The following is a 21,859-nucleotide window of genomic DNA, read 5'->3' as shown; positions in this document are numbered from 1 at the left end:
TTTTGAGACGGAGTCTCGCTCTGTCTCCCAGGCTGGAGTGCAGTGGCCGGATCTCAGCTCACTACAAGCTCCGCCTCCCGGGTTTACGCCATTCTCCTACCTCAGCCTCCCGAGCAGCTGGGACCACAGGCGCCCGCCACCTCGCCTGGCTAGTTTTTTTTATTTTTTAGTAGAGACGGGGTTTCACCGTGTTAGCCCGGATGGTCTCGATCTTCTGACCTCGTGATCCACCCGTCTCGGCCTCCCAAAGTGCTGGGATTACAGCGCGCCCGGCCCTATTTTTTTTTTTAATGAAACGTCTTGAATGCAGGAGGTCAAGTACAGATAATTGAACACACAATGAAAATTCATAGGTTTATAGTTCATCCATGCTAGATTTTAGAAACCCAACATCCTAGAGATGACCTTCTGACTAGTAAGCCAGGCCAGCACACCTTCTGAGCAACATTCTCAGATACTAATACTCATTTTCTTCTCTCCCTGATCAGAGGCATGCCACAAAATGAGGTCTGAACAGAGATACCAATCACTGGGAGAGGGGTAGGGGGACCACTCTGGGGAGGGGATACAGGACTAAGAACCAACTGATGGTACACAGCTCATTATCTAAGCACAAGAGGCTGCTTTCCACCTGCTCAGAGCTGTCCTTTTGCTACTCCAGCCCTCTAGGCCATTCCCTGAAACTGGTCAGAACGTAATTATCATAAACTGAGAACAAACCTATATCCCGTGTTCAGAAACGCTTCTATTTAATACAATACACCCTTAAAGAATTAGATGGAAGATAGATTAGTCAACTTGTTATACTAAAACGAAAGGGTTTAAAAAAAAATCCTCATGAGTGTTTGCCAAGAAGAACCCCAGAAACTAGCTTCCTTGCTAGTTCCTTAATTGCTGGTAGACCATGAGAACGGAAGGCTATGGGGCAGATAGCTGGCACAGCCAACTTCAAGCGATGAGGCTTAGAAGTCTGTGAAAACCAAGTAGGCAATGACCACCCTGGAGACATTCCTTTTCTCCACATTCATTGTTGGGCAGTCTTTCACAATTGGTCGACTGAGTACAGACCATATGGTTTTCCTACAAAAACTTCTGCTTAACCAACAAGTAGAGCCCAAGTCTGCTTACAGTGAAAAATATGGTGCAAATCCCATCCTTTCATTATGGCACAGAGAAGCTCTATTTTATTTATTTCTACTTTAAAAAACATATTATTCACCTAAGTTTCTTGGAATGCCTTTTAATTTTCTAAGAAAATACAAGTACATTCACTGTTGGCAAACATCACAATGGACATACATTTCAGAGTTAAATAAAAGTAACAGAGAGCAGCTGCTACTGCAGAATGTTAAATGGCATCCCAGGCTATGAATGCTTATGGGCTGTTTCTTTTACCCTTGGAAAAGTCTCTTAGAGATCAAAAGACAGGTCTAAGATGAATAACACTTCCCATTCAGTAAATATCAGTTTTAAATGCAACTTTCCAAAGAGTCTATCAAACACACCCATTCTAACAAACATAAATAACTCTCTACCTCTCCCTACCAGCCTTCGACAGTAAGCTGTGGTCTAAGGGCACTTGCTAGTTCAGCATAGTGCACCTTAACACGTGTACTTGTGACATGAGGTGACGCGCTCCTCAACAGTGTACAGTCAGCAGGCAAGATCATGTTAAAAAATAGTTTTTCACTTACATCTTTCTGGTTGGAGTGAAAAAACCTGAGTGCGAAGTTACAGGATTGGGATGCAGCAGCATACTGACCTAGAGATTCAGCATATCGGGTCAAAAGATAACTAGATCAGAAGGAAAGAAGGAAAAAAAAAAGACATGTTATACTTACTTACCTACCTCAAGTAACAAATATTACACTTCAAATTACTTGGCAAAAAAATAGCTAGGCATAAGAAAACACTAAAACATACTCCCACAGAAATGATCTAATTCACAAGTTAAAATTTAAAAAAAAGCAAAAAGTTAACTCAGTTTTGTGGGAGACCTAAAGTTCTATACTAGGCTTTCTTACACTCTGATGATTAATGGTACATAACAGTTCTAAGAGAACACAATGCTGTCTTCCTAAAACAGCACCATAGACAACAGAGAAAATGCCATTAAGTGATAATAGCATAATAATAAAGAGTAGTCTAAATACAAATCCAAAATACAAATTCAAACTTTGTTGAGGTCAATAAAGTGTATGTGTCAACTTCAACTGCAAAGCGGCAATGAACACTTGAAAATAATGTGTGCTAAGAATAAGGGTTCAAAGTGTGTGTGTGTGTGTGTATATATATATATGTTTGCTATCTCTGAGGAAAACTCTCTTACATTTCTAAATTGTGCAAATTTTCAAATTACTACAAAATGCTGGGAGATATAAAAATCTTTCTGCTTTGCAATGAATCATAACATTATTATTTAATCAAAAAGGCTTAATGTCAGGATCAACTTTAAAATCTAACTTAAAGTCCTGTATAACCCACACTGGTGTAGCTGGCTGCTCATTATTCAGAGTATATACTACCAACCCAATGGTATCATGCTGGATATGCTTAGCATCAAGGCTGGAGTAAAGATCCACCACTGGTTCAAATGCACCCAGCATACAGTAGATTCGAACAAGCAGCAATTTGAACTGAGCATTGGAAGGGCTATGGGTTAATCCCTCTTCCAGCAAAGTCAGGGCCTGCCACACAGCAGTCTCGTCACCTAGAACCAAAATACAACATTATCCACTGATCTTGACAGCCAATGAAAGCTTCCCAAAAACAAAAAACAAAACCTTATTGACATCATCACCCCCACTCTATAAATGAAGTTAAATGACAGAGAACAAATTTTAGATATACATCTATAACCAAAATAGAGAATTTCGCCTAAATAGAGTCCCTCAATAGTCAAGTCTATTCTTAAACATGCCCGCGGCAAAAATGATGCAGATTTTAAGTGGCCAGGTCTTATGGGGGGAAGTTACAGAAACTCAGATTCTGGGAAGAGATGGACTTTGAAGGAAAACTGGAGCTCAGCATCTTGCCCCTGTAGGATTTCCTTTATGAAACCCCAGACAGATGTTCTCTATAGACATCATTTTTCTTCCATATGTAACTCTACTAACAGAATGGCAAATAGGATGTTTGAAAATATTTACTCATTAATAATCAAACTAAAATTTTTTTTTTTGGTCTATGAAATTTCAAAAAGTACATGTATCTGTAGGCTTCAAGATTAAGTAACTTATTCTTCAGGATCCATCTAAAGAAAATACTATGAAATACAGATAAAGCTTTATATATAAAAATAGTTATCATACTATCTAGTGATATAATGATGGGAGGCTGATTAGGTAAATTATGGTGACTTCCACACATGGAAACATCATATAACTACTTGACAGTAATGAAGACTTTTTAATTACAAAGGAAAATGTTTGTGCAAGAATGTTCAGTAAAACACACATAGAGAAAGAAAATTCAAGTTAGTACAAAGAGTTGATCTCAACTCTTAAAATACGCACAAAGAGAGAGAGAAGAAAAACACACAAAAAAAATGTTAGCTGGACATGGTGGCTCATGCCTATATTCCCAGCACTTTGGGAAGCTGAGATGGGAGGATCACTTGAGCCCACAAGATTTTTTTTTTTTTTTTTTTTGAGACGGAGTCTCGCTCTGTCGCCCAGGCTGGAGTGCAGTGGCCAGATCTCAGCTCACTGCAAGCTCCGCCTCCCAGGTTTATGCCATTCTCCTGCCTCAGCCTCCGGAGTAGCTGGGACTACAGGCGCCCGCCACCTCGCCCTCGCCTGGCTAGTTTTTTGTATTTTTTAGTAGAGACGGGGTTTCACCGTGTTAGCCAGGATGGTCTCGATCTCCTGACCTCGTGATCCGCCCGTCTCGGCCTCCCAAAGTGCTGGGATTACAGGCTTGAGCCACCGCGCCCGGCCGAGCCCACAAGTTTGAGATCAGCCTGAACAACATAGCTAGACCTTGTCTCTACTAAAAACATTTTTGAAAAAATTAGCCAGATGTGGTGGTGCACACTGCCTATGGTTCCAGCTACTCAGGAGGCTGAGGTTGGGAGGATTGCTTCACCCTAGGAGGTTGAGGCTGCAACGAGCTGTGATCATGCCGCCGCACTCCAACCTTGGCAGCAGAGTGCAACTTTGTCTCAAGAAAAGAAAAGAAAAAGAAGAAAAAAATGCAAAAGTGATAGAGTGCTTTGAGGTCCAAAAAAGTGAGATTTTAAGTAAACTGCTTTCCAAAATTTGAACAAGCTACTTTTACAGTCAGTAACAACAGCAAAAATGAAAGCACCATACAGTAAGATTTTAAGTTAATATTCTATATGCTGTTTTCCAAAAGAAAAGAAAGATAGGCCGGGCACAGTAGCTCATGCCTGTAATCCCAGCAGTTTGGGAGGACAAGGCAGGGAGATGGCTTGAGCCCAGGAGTTTCAAACCAGCCTGGGAAACATGGCAAAACCCCATCTCTACAAAAAATACAAAAACTGGCTGGGTGCAGTGGCTCACACCTGTAATCCCAGGACTCTGGGAGGGCAGGGAAGCGGATCACCTCAGGTCAGGAATTCGAGACCAGCCTGGCCAACAAGGTAAAACCTCTTCTCTACTAAAAATACAGAAATTAGCCGGGCGTGGTGGATAATTCCAACTACTCAGGAGGCTGAGGCAGGAGGATTGATGGAACCCAGGAGACAAAGGTTGCAGTGAGCCGAGATCACACCACAGCACTCCAGCCTGGGTGACGGAGTAAGACTCCATCTCAAAATAAAAATAAAATTTAATAATAAATAAAAAATAAATTTAAAAACATTTAAAATTAACTAAATAAATAAATAATACAAAAACTAGTCAGGTATGGTGGCATGTGCCTATACTCCCAGTTACCCAGGAGACTGAAGTGGGAGGATCCCTTGAGCCCAGGAGGTTGAGGCTACAGAGCGCTACTATGGTGCCACTGCACTCCAGCCTGGATTACAGTGTGAAATCCTGTCTTTAAAAAAAAAGCCTTTCAGAAAAAAATATTTGAGAACATCAACTTCCTGAAGCACTCAATCCTTTTGAATTCAAATGAATCTCTTTAAATGCTCTAATCAACTTTCTATTGATTTCTAAGTTCTGCCAGGTGCACCTTGAACAATGATTATGACTGTGACTGGAGTACTTCATCATCCGTTTCACTGACTTTAAGAAGCCCTGCATCTTTACAAGATCTACAATTTCATTTTGCAAATGATTCCCATGTATTTGTCTGCACTGCAGGATTTTGGACAATTTACGTTTTTTCTCTCTGCCCTCCACTTCTCTCATCTATAAAACTGTGATAGTAACTATATTATTAAAATGTTTAAATTGGCCGGGCGCAGTGGCTCATGCATGTAATCCCAGCACTTTGGGAGGCTGAGGCAGACGGATCACGAGGTCAGGAGTCCAAGACCAACCTGTCCAACGTGGTGAAACCCTGTCTCTACTAAAAATACAAAAATTAGCCAAGTGTGGTGGTGCGCACCTGTCATCCCAGCTAGTCAGGAGGCTGAGGCAGGAAAATCGCTTGAACCTGGGAGGCGGAGGTTGCAGTGACCCAAGACTGCATCATTGCACTCCAGCCCAGGCGACAGAGTGAGACTCCATCTCAAAAAACTAAACTAAACTAAACTAAAATTGTTTAATTTGTGTAAAGTACTTTCACATGCCTGCTAATCAACTGTCAGTTGTTACTATTATCATATGGCCACATAATCTTGCTCAAAATATTAATATAAGAGACTAGCAAAGCCATAGTCACTATTGGTGAGAACAGATGCTAGGCGTAAGTAAGAAAGGCTATCTGTGTGGGGATCAAATTACTGCATGAGCAGTTCATTAACGTTTTCACGAAAAAAATGACTTGCTGCCCTATGTAGCCTCATGAATCTAGGGGCTCAAATAACAAGTTACCTGACGACAAGGATTTCACTGTCATCCTTGGTACAATACAGTGTAACAAGTACCATGGGCCGGGCTCGGCGGTTCACGCCTGTAATCCCAGCATTTTAGGAGGCGAGGCGGACAGATCACCTGAAGTTAGGAGTTTGAGACCAGTCTGAGTAACATTGTGAAACCCCATCTCTACTAAAAATACAAAAATCAGGCCAGGCGCAGTGGCTCACGCCTGTAATTCCAGCACTTTGGGAGGCCAAGGTGGGTGGATCACGAGGTCAAGAGATGGAGGCCATCCTGGCCAACATGGTGAAACTCCGTCTCTGCTAAAAATACAAAAAATTAGCCGGGTGTGGCGACGGGCGCCTGTAGTCCCAGCTACTCGGGAGGCTGAGGCAGGAGAATCACTTGAACCCAGGAAGGAGAGGTTGCAGTGAGTCGAGACTGCGCCACTGCACTCCAGCCTGGTGACAGAGCGAGACTTTGTCTCAAAAACAAAAAACAAAAACAAAAATTACCCAGGCATAGTGGCACGTGCTATAATCACAGCTACTTGGGCGGCTGAGACAGGAGAATCGCTTGAACCCGGGAGGACAATGTTGCGGTGAGCCAACATCGTGCCATTACACTCCAGCCTGGGCAACAGAGCGAGACTCCATCTCAAAACAAACTAAAAAAAAAACACTACCGGCCGGGCGCGGTGGCTCAAGCCTGTAATCCCAGCACTGTGGAAGGCCGAGACAAGCGGATCACGAGGTCAGGAGATCGAGACCATCCTGGCTAACACAGTGAAACCCCGTCTCTACTTAAAAAATACAAAAAAAACTAGCCGGGCGTAGTGGCGGGCGCCTGTAGTCCCAGCTACTCGGGAGGCTGAGGCAGGAGAATGGCGTAAACCCGGGAGGTGGAGCTTACAGTGAGCTGAGATCTGACCACTGCACTCCAGCCTGGGCGACAGAGCGAGACTCCGTCTCAAAAAAAAAAAAAACAAAAAAAAACAAAAAACAAAAAAAAAAACACTACCATGTGGTTACATACAATGTTCTACAGAAGTTCAGAGAAGCATAAAATCCCCAGTGGTGAAGGAGTTAAAACCAAGACAGGCTTTGTTAAAGGCACCATTTGAGTAAAAGTTAGATGAGGGAGGTAAGAAAGTTATTTCAAAGACAGGCAACATGATGTTAAGTGATAGTTGCAAAAAAATTTTAAAGCAGATTCAAGAGCATAAATACCTAAGAATCTGGAGATGTGGACACAGGCCAGATTATAAATAGCATTATAAAATATCCTAAAACATCTAACGTTTATCTTCAGGAAAACAGGGTACCTCCGAGGATTTTTTTTTCTTTTTAAATTTTTTAGAGACAGGGTCCTGCTCTGTCACCCAGGTAATGGTGTGATCATAGCTCACTGCAGCCTTGAACTACTGGGCTCAAGCCTCAGCTTCCTGAGGTCTAAAGGATTTTAAGAATGGCATGATAAGGCTGGGTGCGGTGGCTCACGCCTGAATCCCAGCACTCTGGGAGGCTGAGGTGGGTGGATCACCTGAGGTCAGGAGTTCGAGACCAGCCTGGCCAACATGGCAAAACCTCGTCTCTATTTAAAATACAAAACCTGGCCGGGCGCGGTGGCTCACGCCTGTAATCCCAGCACTTTGGGAGGCCGAGGTGGGCGGATCACGAGGTCAGGAGATTGAGACCATCCTGGCTAACACGGTGAAACCCCTCTCTACTAAAATACAAAAAATTAGCCGGGCGTGGTGGCGGGCACCTGTAGTCCCAGCTACTTGGGAGGCTGAGGCAAGAGAATGGCATGAACCCAGGAGGCGGAGCTTGCAGTGAGCCGAGATGGCACCACTGCATTCCAGCCTGGGTGACAGAGCGAGACTCATCTCAAAACAAACAAACAAAACAATAACTAGCCGGACGTGGTGGCACATACCTGTAATCCCAGCTACTCTGAGGCTAAGGCACGAGAATCGCTTGAACCCAGGAGGCGGAGGTTGCAGTGAGCTGAGATCACGCCACTGCACTCCAGCCTGGGCAACAAGAGCAAAACTCCATCTCAACAACAAGCAAAACTGAGAGCTCTGTGAAATGATCCATGAGGGCAGGGGTTGTGTTTATCTTGCTTACCATTGCCTCTTCAGCCCTTTGTTTCTTCTATAGTTTAATTCTAATGAATAATATGCAATAAGCACCTAAAGTTATTTTTTCTCCAAAACTGCTAATAAGAGAATATGTCAGGGTGTGGGACCTAAAGAAAAGGCAACCCAATACCATTTGCTGAATCATTCTTTTCTTCCCCAATCACTCACGATGCTTCCTTTACCACGTCTTATATTTTTATCTTAAACGAGACAAACTATATTCCAGAAAGAATGCATTTTTCTTTATCTTTCTTTATCCAGAAAGATATTCTGTTCCATAGGCCTGTGCATGTATTTCTTAGTCACTTTCATTGTATTTTAATTTTTGTAGCTTTGTCATAGTATTTTTTTTATAGTCACTACTTATTATTCACAAACACTTAAAAACAGAACAGATATCCATTCATTTAACAGTATCCTGGTTACAAGGGGATAAATTGGAGATAGTTTTTGTTGTTGTTGTTGTTGTTGTGAGACGGTGTCTCGCTCTGTTTCCCAGGCTGGAGTGCAGCAGCACGGTCTCGGCTCACTGCAACCTCCGCCTCCCAAGCTCAAGCAATTCTCCTGCCTCAGCCTTCCAAGTAGCAGGGACTATAGGCATGTGCCAAAATGCCCAGCTAATTTTTGCATTTTTGGTAGAGACAAAGTTTCGTCATGTTGGCCAGGCTAGTTTTGAACTCCTGACCTGAGGTGATCCACCTGCCTCAGCCTCCCAAAGTGCTAGGATTACAGGCATGAGTCATCGCACCTGGCCAAAACAGGTTTTTCTGGAAGCACCCTAGAAATATCAAGAAAAGCAGAACCTAAAAGCATAAATAAAATTTGTGGATTGTATAATTAGTCTAACAAAAGAATGCAGGACTTATAATCAATAAAAGCAAAAAGTAAAGTTGAACTGAAATCACTGCTACTTACCTGTTTCCCTCCATACATCAATAAGCACATGTACAGCAAGGAGACAGTAATAGTCAGAAAATTGCAATTCTGTTTTCAAACAGGTTTTCCCTACGAAGGAAAAAAATCATATCTATTTTAATGTTTGTTCAACTATTACTGACCCCATAGGAGTTTTTAAAAGCAGGAAAGTGACAGGGGGGAGAAGAGGAAAAGTAAAAGAAAATTAAGAATAAGATAAGTATCAGGAGAAAAATATGAACCATGAATCAAAGGGTTCAAAAGAAGGTGAGACCACACTCAGCTGGAACAGAAGGTAGGGTTCCAGAGCAGAGGTGGTATCCATGATGTTCCCAAAGGGAGAAAAGGAAGATTTGAAGGAGGTTGAAGTGAAGAAAAGAACATAAGCCAAGTGCCATGTATAACTAAATTCACAATATGCTCCTGACTTCATCTAATTCTTTAGATTACAGATAAATACTGACATCTTATAGTGAGACAATTATATGTCTATCACATATATCTAGCAAAGGCCACACCTATCTGAAGATCATCTATTTCTAAACTAAATATTTATCTTACAATTTACAATATTCCTTTTGTTCACTTACAGTCTATATATTAAGAATACTTAGGCCTACAAGCAGAAAATGTCATAATTATCATAAACTACGCAATCTATATGAGCCCCAATCTAATAAAAAGTTAGCTCATCAGATCAAGAACATAGACAACTGAAAGCCAATCCGAATTATTTAAAACTCCAGGCTTAAGAAAGGCTTTACATCATATTACTTAGATGGTCTTCCCAGACAAAATAGTCTCCTTACAAAACTCATTAAAACAGGGTGCTACAGGTGCTTAAAAAACTGACTTCTAAGTCTTAGCGTAGATCAGGGAACTACTGCACATTTTGAATGGTTGCTCACCAAATTCCAGTCCATGCTGGTACCTTAACATCAATTCTCTGACCACACTCAATTTCTGATTTTTATCCATGGTGTGGTACAAGCCAAGTAACCTCGTCAGCTGCACCACACACAAATGTTGCTGCAGAGCTCTGATGTCAGCAGGCAGTGCCAGCTTATCCTCTGTTGGTGTCGACAAAGGAACAACTCCAAGTAACTGATTAATAAACTGCAAAGTGGGGAAAAAAGGAGCAAAGGTCTCAAAACACAACTAGTCTTCAGTAGGCCATAATTAACAGAAATTGAAATGGTCTAGAAAAAGACATCAAGAAAAAAAACCAAAAACTAAAATTCCTTTCATATACCATTTTCTATCTACCAAAATAGCTAAAACGAAAAAAAGTTGTGACAGCACACAACACTGGTGAAGCTCCAATGAAACTGGCACACTCATTCATTACTGGCCAAAAGTATTCATCAATACCATGTACTACAGGCAGTGAAAGATTTTTATAATTCTGAAAATGTTCCATAACTTATAGCATATTAACATAATATGTATTACAGCAATGAAAACATTAGGAAGACTATAGAAAAGAGCAGATTACCAAAAAATTTAAAAAATTTTAATCTGTAATCATGCTGACAAATTCTGAAAGGAAAGGTTATACATGGAAAGATACTGTTTACCTCATGTCAGTGACCCTACATTTTTCTTAATTGAACTTATTATAATTATAGATTCATACTCAACTATGAGAAATAACAGAGATCCCATGTACCATTCATCCAGTTTTCTCCCAATGGTTACATCTTGCCTTAAAATGTTTTTCATCCTTTAAATTTGGATTAAAATTACAAAATAAAACCCACATACCAGTTCTAGTCATTTATTTATTAAATACATGCTTATTTCCTCTCAATTCTAAAATCCTATTAAGATGCCAGTAAGGAATAAAAAGAAGAGGTCGGGTGCAGTGGCTCAGGTCTGTAATCACAGCACTTTGGAAGGAGAAGGCGGGCAGATCACTTCAGGCCAGGAGTTCAAGACCTGCTGGGCCAACATGGTGAAACCCCATCTCTACTAAAAATACACAAAACAATTAGCCAGGCATGGTGGCACACACCTGTAATCCCTGCTACTCAGGATGCTGAGGCAGGAAGGAGAATCGCTTGAACCCAGGAGGCGGTGGTTGCAGTAAGCCAAGATCGTGCCACTGCACTCCAGCCTGGGCAACAAGAGTGAAACTCCATATTAAAAAAAAAAAAAAAGAATAAACCCACAAACATCAAGAATATGTGAAGAGGCTGGGAGCTGTGGCTCACACCTATAAGCCCAGCACTTTGGGAGGCAGAAATGGGAGAATCACTTGAGCTCAAGAGTTCAAGATCAGCCTGGGCACACAGTGAGAGCTCATCTCTACTAAAAATATAAAATAAAAAAACACATAGCCAGGCATAGTGGTGTACGCCTGTAGTTCCAGCTACTCAAGAGGCTGAGGCAGGAGGATGGCTTGAGCCCAGGAGTTTGAACCTGCAGTGAGCCATCGTCCCACCATTCCACTCCAGCCTGGGTGACACAGCGAGACCCTGTCTCAAAAAAAAAGAAGAAAAAAAGAATATGTGAAGAAATGAGAGACGACAGCAAATAAAAATCATCAAGATTCAAAAGATACAAGAACAGGTGGTAAGTAATAACTTATGTTGCCAAGAATACCAAAATCTAACAGCATGCAATGAGGCAGACCCCAATAAGCAGGAAGCGCACTCTAGTTACAGAATCTTGGAAGACTCAGAGACTAAGGGCACCAGGTGCCCCTAAAGGCTAAAGTGCTGATGGGACTAAAATAGAATATATAAATTTCTAAGAAGTTAGGCCCCTCCCAAAGTTCACAGATGGAATTTCTAAGTGTGAGTAGAATAGCCTGGGTTTTATAGCCATAATGCGCTGAACCAGAGAAAGAGTCAGAGACAGCAGTCATAGCTGAAAACACGGGAATAAAGTGAAATTTGCTTATTCAGTGATAATTTCAGGCTCCCACCCCGTACTCCCAACCATATCCCAGAATGCTATCAGACAAATATGTAAGTTCCTAAACAGATAGTAGCAAACAGGCATTTTGGAATGGAAAGCATTTCTTACATTGGTGAAGAGAAGGGTAGAGAGAACAGAATCTTATGTTTTACCCTAAGTATATAAGAGGGCAATTGATTTGTTATAAACAACTAATCACCTTCCACAGAAGGGCACCAATAGGTTAAGACTATAACTATAAAAATAAATTGAAATAATATAGAAATATGGAGGAAATATGAAAATAATCTCGAAATATGGAGGAAAATAACAAAAGAATTTAGTTGAAAGTGATTTGCATCTGTTGAGCTGGAACATAAAGAGTGACTACTGCCTCTCAACATAAGCCTTGTGATACTATCTGACTTTTTCAATTTTATACAGTACATGTATTTCTTCTTCCTTTTTTGGGAAGGGGTCTCACTATGTTGTCCAGGCTGGACTCGAATTCCTGGGCTCAAGCAATCCTCCTGCTTCAGCCTCCTGAGTAGCTGTGACGATAGGTGCGTGCCACTGTGCCCAGCTCCAGTACATGTAATTTTTTGATACAAATGAAAAAAAAAAAAATTAAAACAAAATCCCACTCATCCTGCAGTTTCACATCTGTAATGAATTTGCTTCAATTTACCTATAATTCTATTAATTTTAATCATTATGATCAGATATATATATTCCATACTTTTAACAAACTGCAGCACTGATTTTCATGTTTTTGTTGTTGTTGTTTTTGAGACGGAGTCTCACTCTGTTGCCCAGGCTGGAGTACAGTGGTGCAATCCCGGCTCACTGCAACCTCCGCCTCAAGCGATTCTCTTGCTTCAGCCATCAGAGTAGCTGGGACTATAGGCATGCACCACCACACCCGGCTAATTTTTGTATTTTTAGTAGCCACGGGGCTTTGCCATGTTGGCCAGGCTGGTCTCAAACTCCTGAACTCAAGTCACCCGTCTCAGCCTCCCAAAGTGCTGGGATTGCAGACATGAGCCACCATGCCTAGCCATTATTTTCATGTTTTTGATTAAATGCTTGTATAGTTTCTACTGCCAGTTCTTCTAACCTTGCAAGCCATTTTATGTATTAGTTAGGTTTATTGCGGCCTTCTTTAGTGGATGCTAAAGAAAAATCTTCCTGACAAGGTTTTGTTACAAAACAATCTGCTCATTCTTTAGTCTGTACAGTTTTACTGCTGTGCAAAAAATTTCCTTTAAAACTAGAATCGCTGAGGCCAGGCACAGTGGCTCACGCCTGTAATCCCAGCATTGGGAGGCTGAGGCGGGTGGATCACTTGAGGTCGGGCGTTCGAGACCAGCCTCACCAACATGGAGAAACCCCGTCTCTACTAAAAATACAAAATTAGCCAGGCATGGTGGTGCATGCCTGTAATCCCAGCTACTCGGGCAGCTTAGGCAGGAGAACTGCTTGAACCTGGGAGGCAGAGCTTGCAGTGAGCCGAGATGGCACCATTGCACCCTAGCCTGGGCAACAAGAGCGAAACTTGTCTCAAAAAATAAAATAAAATAAAAAATAAAAACTAGAATTAGTTGGGCGTGGTGGCTCATGCCTGTAATCCCAACACTTTGGCAGGCCGAGGTGGGTGGATCACCTGAGGTCAAGAGTTCGAGACCAGTATGGCCAACATGGTGAAACCCCATCGCTACTAAAAACACAAAAATTAGGCTGGGTGCAGTGGCTCAGGTCTGTAATCCCAGCACTTTGGGAGGCCAAGGCGGGTAAATAACTTGAGGCCAGGAGTTCAAGACCAGCCTGGCCAACATGATGAAACCCCATCTCTACTAAAAATACAAAAAAAATTAGCTGGACATGATGGCGGGTGCCTGTAATCCCAGTTACTCGGGAGGCTGAGGCAGGAGAATCACTGGAACCCAGGAGGCGGAGGTTACAGTGAGTTAAGACTGCGCCATTGCACTCCAGCCTGGGCGACAAGAGCGAAACTGTCTCAAAAAAAAAAAAAAAAAATTAGCCAGGCATGGTGATGGACATCTATAATTCCAGCTACTGGGGAGGCTGAGGCAGGAGAATCACTTGAGCCCAGGAGGTGGAGGTTGCAGTGAGCCAAGATCATGCCACTGCACTCCGTCCTGGGCAACAGAGCGAGACTCTGTCTCAAAAACAAACAAACAAACAAAAAAACCAGAATCATTTTATTGTTTAGCTAAAACCCCAAAGCAAAGGAAACAAAGATTACAACATACCCAGGGTGAGCCACTTCAGGATAACTGAACTCACTGGCTCACTCTTAGGGGCTAGTCAGACTTTAAAAAGATTTGGTTCATAATTCATTAGGACAACAATTCTCAGCTTGACTTGGACAGTTCGTAATCCTCTGACAAACATACTTGCTGAGTGGCAGGATATTTACCTACTGAAGTCATCCTACAGTCAAAAAGTGGCAGCAAAATTACCTCTCTCAAGTAAAATTTACATAGACTAGGACTATAAACTCAATGTAACAGCTTTAAATCCTTATTCTCACAGAATAGTGACTAGAGCTTATCACTGCTAGCATTCTAGTAAGGGTCATCTGAATAGATGATTCTAACTATGTGGGATCACATGAGATGACCTAAGATTCTCAAACATACCAATGAAGTAGAGCTGTACAGAAAAGGTTACTGGCACTAGATTCATGGTAGCAAACCTTTATGAATCACAGCTAAAAGCAGCAAGTGTTCCTCTAATGCAGCCCCACCATTTGATGCTTCAACTAGCAAGACAATAAGCACTGTAAGACAAGATCAGTTATTCCTTATCTTAGGGCTTAGCACACAATATGCTCGACACTTACTGAATGAATCCCTCCCACATGGTTTATCTACATTCCGCTTCAATCCCTCCAGTCACATGAAGCTCCCACACAGTATTCGAGAGAATTCTCACTACTAAGAAAGATCTTTTTCTCAGTGAGCCAAATTCTGAGCTCCCTGTAGAACTTCTTGCTGGTCCCTGTTCTCCTCCCTCTTCTAAATACAGCTTTTCAAATAAGTGAACGGCAGTATCACTCTGTCCTTGACAGACCAAACCTCTCCTCCACTCAACCATTTTTTCCCTCTTATATGCTTCTAAATCCTCCTATAACCCATAACTCTCCTTTCCGAATGTGTTACAATTTATCCAGAAACTTCCAGGCTTGGCCTGAGCCCTACAACCACAGCAACTCAAACAGAGCTTTACTAAACCAATGTGAATGGCAGCAGTCATTTCAGAACCCGAGACCATTGGTTACTTATCAGTTGAGGAATGCACCGCTCTATCTGCCCCAAATGTGTAACCCCAGGTCTGCCAAAGTATTGAACCTTCATGGACTAAAAATGTGGTCACTAAAAAAATACTCTAATTATATCCACCATGCTTCCAGTGCACTTCATTCATTCCACATGGGGACAACAGAAAGTTTTCTGGGAGAACTGATGGTGGCAGCCCTGTCACACAAAGACTTCCAATCTTCCCAGCCTGGCCAACATGGTGAAACTCCATCTCTACCAAAAATACAAAAATCATCCAGGCGTGGTAGCACAACAGTAATCCCAGCTACTTGGAAGGCTGAGGCAGGAGAATCCTTTGAACCAGGAGGCAGAGGTTGCAGTGAGCAGAGATCGTGCCACAACACTCCACCCTGGGCGACAGAGTGAGAGCAAGAATCCGTCTCAAAAAAAAAAAAAAGAAAGAAACAAAGAAGACATTTAAAGGAGAGCCCACTAGACTTCAAAATGCAAACTTCGTGCTGCAGAATTTCATGAAGATGATGAATACATTTGAAACCACATATCCGGCAAAGAACTTGTATCTAGGATATATAAAGAACTCTGCAAACTCAACAGTAGGGAACACTTGTTCTATTTTATAGAATAAAGTGTTGCCCAATTCTCAAAAGTTAAAAAAAAAAATCCAGGCACAGTGGCTCACATCCATACTATCAGCAATTTGAAAGGCTGAGGCGGGTGGATCACTTGAGGTCGGGAGTTTGAGACCAGCCTGGCAAACATGGCAAAACCCTGTCTCTAACTAAAACTACAAAAATTAGCCAGGCATGGTGGCATGTGCCTGTAGTCCCAGCTACTTAGGAGGCTGAGGCATGAGAATCACTGGAACCCAGGAGGCGGAGGTTGCAATGAGCCTGGGCCACAGAGTGAGACCCTGTCTCAAAACAAAAAAAAAAAAAAATTAAATAAACGGAATCATACTATGAGTAACTTCTGAGATTGGCTTATTTCACTCAGCATAAATTCCTGGAGAGTCAACCATGTGGTTGCTGTGATCTCAGATCACTGCAACCTCCGCCTTTTGGGTTAAAGCGATTCTCCTGCCTCAGCCTCCCAAGTAGCTGGGTCTACAGGTGCTCATCACCACACCTGGCTAATTTTTTGTATTTTTAGTAGAGAGAAGGTTTCACCATTATTGGCCAGGCTGGTCTCGAACTCCTGACCTCAGGTGATCCACACACCTCAGTCTCCCAAAGTGCTGGGATTACAGGCGTAAGCCACTGCACCCAGCCTCTTTTTTTCTTTTTTTAAGAGACAGAGTCTCACTCTGTCGCTCAGGTTGGAGTACAGTGGCATGACTACAGCTCACTGCAGCCTCAAACTCCTGTGCTCAAGCAATCCTGCTGCCTCAGTCTCCCAAATAGCTGGGGACTATAGGCACGTGCCACCGTACCTGGCTGTACTTTATATTCATAAAATGACAAAATTATAAAGACAGAAAACATAGTAGCTGCCCAGAGATGGGGGGGTGGCTATTGTTATTAAACTGTAGCATATGGGATTCTGGTGGTGGTGGGACTGTTCTGTATCTTGACTATGGTAGTAGTCACACACACCCATATGTACCACATACTGCACTAAATCCACACATAACACCCAAACACATAAAAATCAGTGCATGCAAAACTGGCAAAAACTGAGTAAGTTCAACAGAAGAGAGCAATGTCAATTTCCTAATTATATTACACTATAATTGTGCAAGATATTGCCATTGGGACAAAACAGATAAAGGATGTATGAGATGTGTTATTTCTTCCAACTACATGTAAATCCTTAATTATCTCAAAATAAAAATCCACCATCTGTTAGGGCTTTACTCCCATTGTGACTTAACCAGAAATTATGCCTTCAATGTTGTAACACATAGAGTACTTAGCTTGACAGGGCAGTTATCACTGTATCTCATGATTATGAGTTCCACACATTTTAGAAAAGAAACCCAAATATTTAACCTCTGTGTTTCAACAAATAGAGGCACCCAACAAACTTCTAAACTGTATAGTACTTACTTTTGTACACTGTGTAGCAGGTAAGAGGTCAACAAACACCTTAAGGTCTGTAAAACAACAAGGTTTATCGCCAAACTTTTTAAAATATTGGAACATTAATTCTTCTGGATCACCTGGGGAGCGAGAAACAAAATCACTTTATTACTCATGAACAGAAGCAATTTCTATTTAAGTGAGAATCTAATTTGAAAACACTCAATCAAAACAAAATTTTGCTTGAGGCTGGTCCCAAGATAGTGGGTTATCTCAACTGCTTGTTCAGTTACAGACTGAACTCACTGTCCTACTCTTTCCCCCTTTTCACCACTGCACCTGACTAGTCTTTAAAAAATAAAAAAATGGGCTGGATGCAGTGGCTCACACATGTAATCCCACACTTTGGAAGACCAAGGCGGGCAATCCCTTGAAGTCAGGAGTTCAAGACCAGCCTGGCAACATGGTGAAACCCCATCTCTACTAAAAGTACAAAAATTGGCCGGGTGTGATAGTGCATGCTTGTAATCCCAGCTGCTCGAGAGGATACGGCAAAGCATCACTTGAACCCAGAAGGTGGAGACTGCAGTGAGCCAAGATCATGCCACTGCATTCCAGCCTGGGCAACAGAGCAAGACTCCATTCAAAATTTAAATTAAAATAAAGATTATAAAATAGTCTGGGCGCAGTGGCTCATGCCTATAATCCCAGCACTTTGGGAGGCCAAGGTGGGCAAATCACCTGAGGTCAGGATCACCTGAGGGCAGATCAGCGAGACCAGCCTGGCCAACATGGAGAAACTCGTCTCGACTAAAAAATATAAAATTAGCTGGGTGTGGTGGTATGCACCTGTAATCCCAGCTACTTGGGAGGCTGAGGCAGGAGAATCATTTGAACCTGGGAGGCAGAAGTTGCAGTGAGCCGAGACTGCACCACTGCACCCCAGCCTGGGCAACAGAGACAGACTCCATATCAAAAAAAAAAACAAAAAAACAAAAACTGTAAGCTAGGCCGGGTGCAGTTGCTCATGCCTGTAATCCCAGCACTTTGGGAGGCCAAGGTGGGGAGATCACTTGAGGCCAGGAGTTTGAGACCAGCCTGGGCAACATGGCAAAACCTCATCTCTACTGAAAATACAAAAATTAGCCAGATGTGATGGCGCTTGCCTGTAGTTCCAGCTACTTGGGAGGCTGAGGCAGGAGAATCACTTGAACTCAGGAGGCAGAGGTTGCAGTGAGTGGAGACTGCACCACTACACTCCAACCTGGGCAACAAAGGGAGACATTGTCTCAAAAATAATAATTATAAAATAAAAACCCGTAAGCAAACTCGTAGTATGAGCAAAGAATTACTGCTTTCCTTTAGGGACATGGTAATTTTTCCAGCAAAATTGTGAACTAGTACAATGACGACATCCTTTACTTACTGAGCAATAAGATCATAAAGAATCATTTTATAAAAAGATCTAAGGGCTTCATCCAATTTCCTGAAGGATTCTCTCAATGCTTTACTATCCACATCATTCTTTTCTGCTATCTTGTCATTATCCAAGTAAATTTTCTCTTCAGTTACAAATTGCTAATTCCACCAAATATTCTTTTGTTAATAGTTTTTTGAGTGCTTCGAGCAGATTTTCAAGAAATCTTTCATCCACTTCACGAAACTTTTCCAAAACTGGCAATTTTACTTTGAAATTGATTTTGACTTTATTGTTTTTGAGGGTTTTTAATTTTTTTTTTTTTTAAGACAGAGTCTCGCTGTGTCACCCAGGCTGAAGTTGGAGTGCAGTGGCACGATCTTGGCTAACTGCAACCTCCATCTCTTGGTTCAAGCAATTCTCGTGTCTCAACCTCCCAAGTAGCTGGGACACAGGCACGTGCCAACACGCCCAGATAACTTTGGTTTTTTGTTTGTTTTTTGAGGCAGACTCTCACTGTCACCCAGGCTGGAGCACAGCAGCACGATCTCAGCTCACAACCTCCACCTCCCAGGTTCAAGCAATTCTCCTGCCTCAGCCTCCCAAGTAGCTGTAACTACAGGCGTGTGCCACCACGCCTGGCTAATTTTTGTATTTTTAGTACAGACAGTGTTTCACCAAGTTGGCCAGGCTGGTCTTGAACACCTGACCTCAGGTGATCCACTCGCCTCGGCCTCCCAAAGTGCTGGGATTACAGGCATGAGCCACCGCGCCCAGCCAATTTTTTGTATTTTTAGCAGAAACAGGGTTACAGCCATGTTGCCCAGGCTGGTCTCAAACTCCTGAGCTCAAGTATTCCGCCCACCTTGGCCTCCCAATGTACTAGGATTACAGGTGTGAGCCACTGCACCCAGCCAGGTTTTTTCATTTTTTAATTTTTGTAACTAAATTTTTGAGACAGTTTCTGGCTGTGTCACCCAGGCTGGAGTGAAGGCGCGATCTCAGATCACTATAACCTCTGCCTCCTGGGCTCAAGAGATTCTCCTGCCTCAGCCTCCTGAGTAGCTAGGACTACAAATGTACGCCACTATGCCCAACTAATTTTTTTGTATTTTTTGTAGATGGGGTTTCACCATGTTGCCCCAGCTGATCTCCAACTCCTGAGCTCAAGCAATCCACCCACAACAGCCTCTCAAAGTGCTGGGATTATAGGCGTGAGCCACCGCAACCAGCTGATTTTGACTTTATTGTTGGGTCAGCAACAGAATGCCTGACAAAGACTCTGATGGAACAGGCAGATAAGTTAATGTTAAGCCAAGATGAATATATGATAAAGGACTAATTTTATAAGTGATCCATTCATTAGCAAATATTTTCAGGCTATGAAGACATCTGCTTCCCAAACATGACTCTATCCAGTGTAGATCTCAAATAACGAATATAGCACTTGGGTATTAAGGGCATTCTTCAGGCTTCCCAGATATCATATGGTTTCTTACCCAGTTTGTACTCATCGTTACAACCTTGACTTCGTAAACGCCTAATCAGCTCCAATTTAGCTAGATGTGGTCCTCGGAGATGGCGAGAACTTTTAGATTCTTCCGTTATCCGATCTTCTATAAACTTCACAGCTTCTTCTGCAGAATAATGTACTTCTCCTTCTAAAGAGCTGAGGAGAAGCATGTGAAAAAGGTATTTTATTGCCTCCATCATCCTTCCCAAAGCTTAAAGTCAAGCCAAACTCATTTAAAAAAAAAAAAACAACGACTTTGCTAATTATAAAATAATCGAAAAAGGAATAAAAGAGAACTATGAACATATTCTAACAGATAACATGTTATAAGATTACTTTCAATTTTGACATTTGATTACTGCGGCATAACTTAACCTTTTTTAAAAAAGAATAAATAAGTTTGTCTATATGAAATATTGCCTGGCCGGGCGTGGTGGCTCACACCTGTAATCCCAGCACTTTGGGAGCCCAAGGTGGGCAGATCACTTGAGGTCCGGAGTTCGAGACCAGCCTGGCCAACATGGTGAAACCCCATCTCTACTAAAAGTACAAAAAATTAGCCGGGCGTGGTAGCATGCACCTGTAGTCCTAGCTACTCAGAAGGGTGAGGGAGGAGAATCACTTGAACCCGGGAGGGAGAGATTGCAGTGAGCCAAGATCATGCCAATGCACTCCAGCCTAGATGACAGAGCAAGACTCCCTCTCAAAACAAAAAAGAAAAGAAAAAAGAAAAAATATTGCCTAATAAAAATATAGGGCTGGGTGTGGTGGCTCACACTTGAAATTCCAGCACTTTGGGATGCTGAGGTGGGAAGACTGCTTGGGCTCATGAGTTTGAGACCAGCCTAGGCAATGCATGGAGACCCCATCTCTACAAAAAATTTTAAACTTAGCCAATTGTGGTGGTGCACACCTGCAGTCTCAGCTACTTGGAAGGCTGCTGTGGGATGATCACTTGTGTCTGGGAGGCAGAGATTACAGTGGAAGGCAATATCACACCACTGCACTCCAGACTGGGTGTCAGAGCAAGATCCCATCTCAAAAAAAAAAAAAAAGGCCAGGCATGGTGGCTCACACCTGTATGGGAGGCCAAGGAGGGTGGCTCACTTGAGCTCACGAGTTCAAGATCAGCCTGGGCAACATGGTGAAACCCCATCTCTAAAAAAATACAAAAATTAGGCAGGTGTGGTGGTTCATGCCTGTAGTCCCAGCTACTTTGGGGACTGAGGCAAAAGGATCACTTGAGCCCAGGAGTCAGAGGTTGCAGTGAGCCAAGATCACACCACTGCACTCCAGTCCAGGTGACAGAGTGAGACTCTGTCTCAAAAAAAACAAAAATTAAAAATTAAATACACACATACACACATATATATTTTTGAGATGGGGTCTTGTACATTTTACTGCTTTAAGAATGAAAGCTGAAGCGGGGTGCGGTGGCTCACGCCTGTAATCCCAGCACTTTGGGAGGCCGAGGTGGGCGGATCACGAGGTCAGGAGTTCAAGACCAGCCTGGCTAGCATGGTGAAACCAGTCTCTACTAAAAGTACAAAAAAAATTAGCTGGGTGTCGTGGGGAGCGCCTGTAGTCCCAGCTACTTGGGAGGCTAAGGCAGGAGAATTGTTTGAACCTGGCAGGCAGAGGTTGCAGTGAGCCGAGATTGCACCACTGCACTCCAGCCTGGGCAACAGAGAGAGACTCCGTCCCAAAAAAA

The 21,859-nt window shown here is 42.5% G+C and overlaps 1 protein-coding gene across 1 annotated transcript in view; it reads right to left on the bottom strand.

The window, feature by feature from the left end:
- Positions 1–21,859, bottom strand: part of NAA25 (N-alpha-acetyltransferase 25, NatB auxiliary subunit) — a 63,869-nt gene that overhangs the window by 26,972 nt on the left and 15,038 nt on the right. Inside the window, exons 7-12 of the mRNA XM_017847216.1 lie at positions 20,135–20,304; positions 17,246–17,358; positions 9,903–10,110; positions 8,995–9,084; positions 2,530–2,710; positions 1,695–1,794 (exon numbers count right to left, since the gene is read on the bottom strand). Coding sequence (XP_017702705.1) covers positions 1,695–1,794; positions 2,530–2,710; positions 8,995–9,084; positions 9,903–10,110; positions 17,246–17,358; positions 20,135–20,304 — 862 coding nt within the window. The remainder of the gene's footprint in view (positions 1–1,694; positions 1,795–2,529; positions 2,711–8,994; positions 9,085–9,902; positions 10,111–17,245; positions 17,359–20,134; positions 20,305–21,859) is intronic.

This window comes from Rhinopithecus bieti, unplaced genomic scaffold (assembly GCF_001698545.2).
Source record: "Rhinopithecus bieti isolate Rb0 unplaced genomic scaffold, ASM169854v2 scaffold_947, whole genome shotgun sequence".
Classification (NCBI taxonomy): domain Eukaryota; kingdom Metazoa; phylum Chordata; class Mammalia; order Primates; family Cercopithecidae; genus Rhinopithecus; species Rhinopithecus bieti.
The sequence above is the reverse complement of the archived record's forward strand: the minus strand, read 5'-3'. Positions and strand labels throughout refer to the sequence as shown.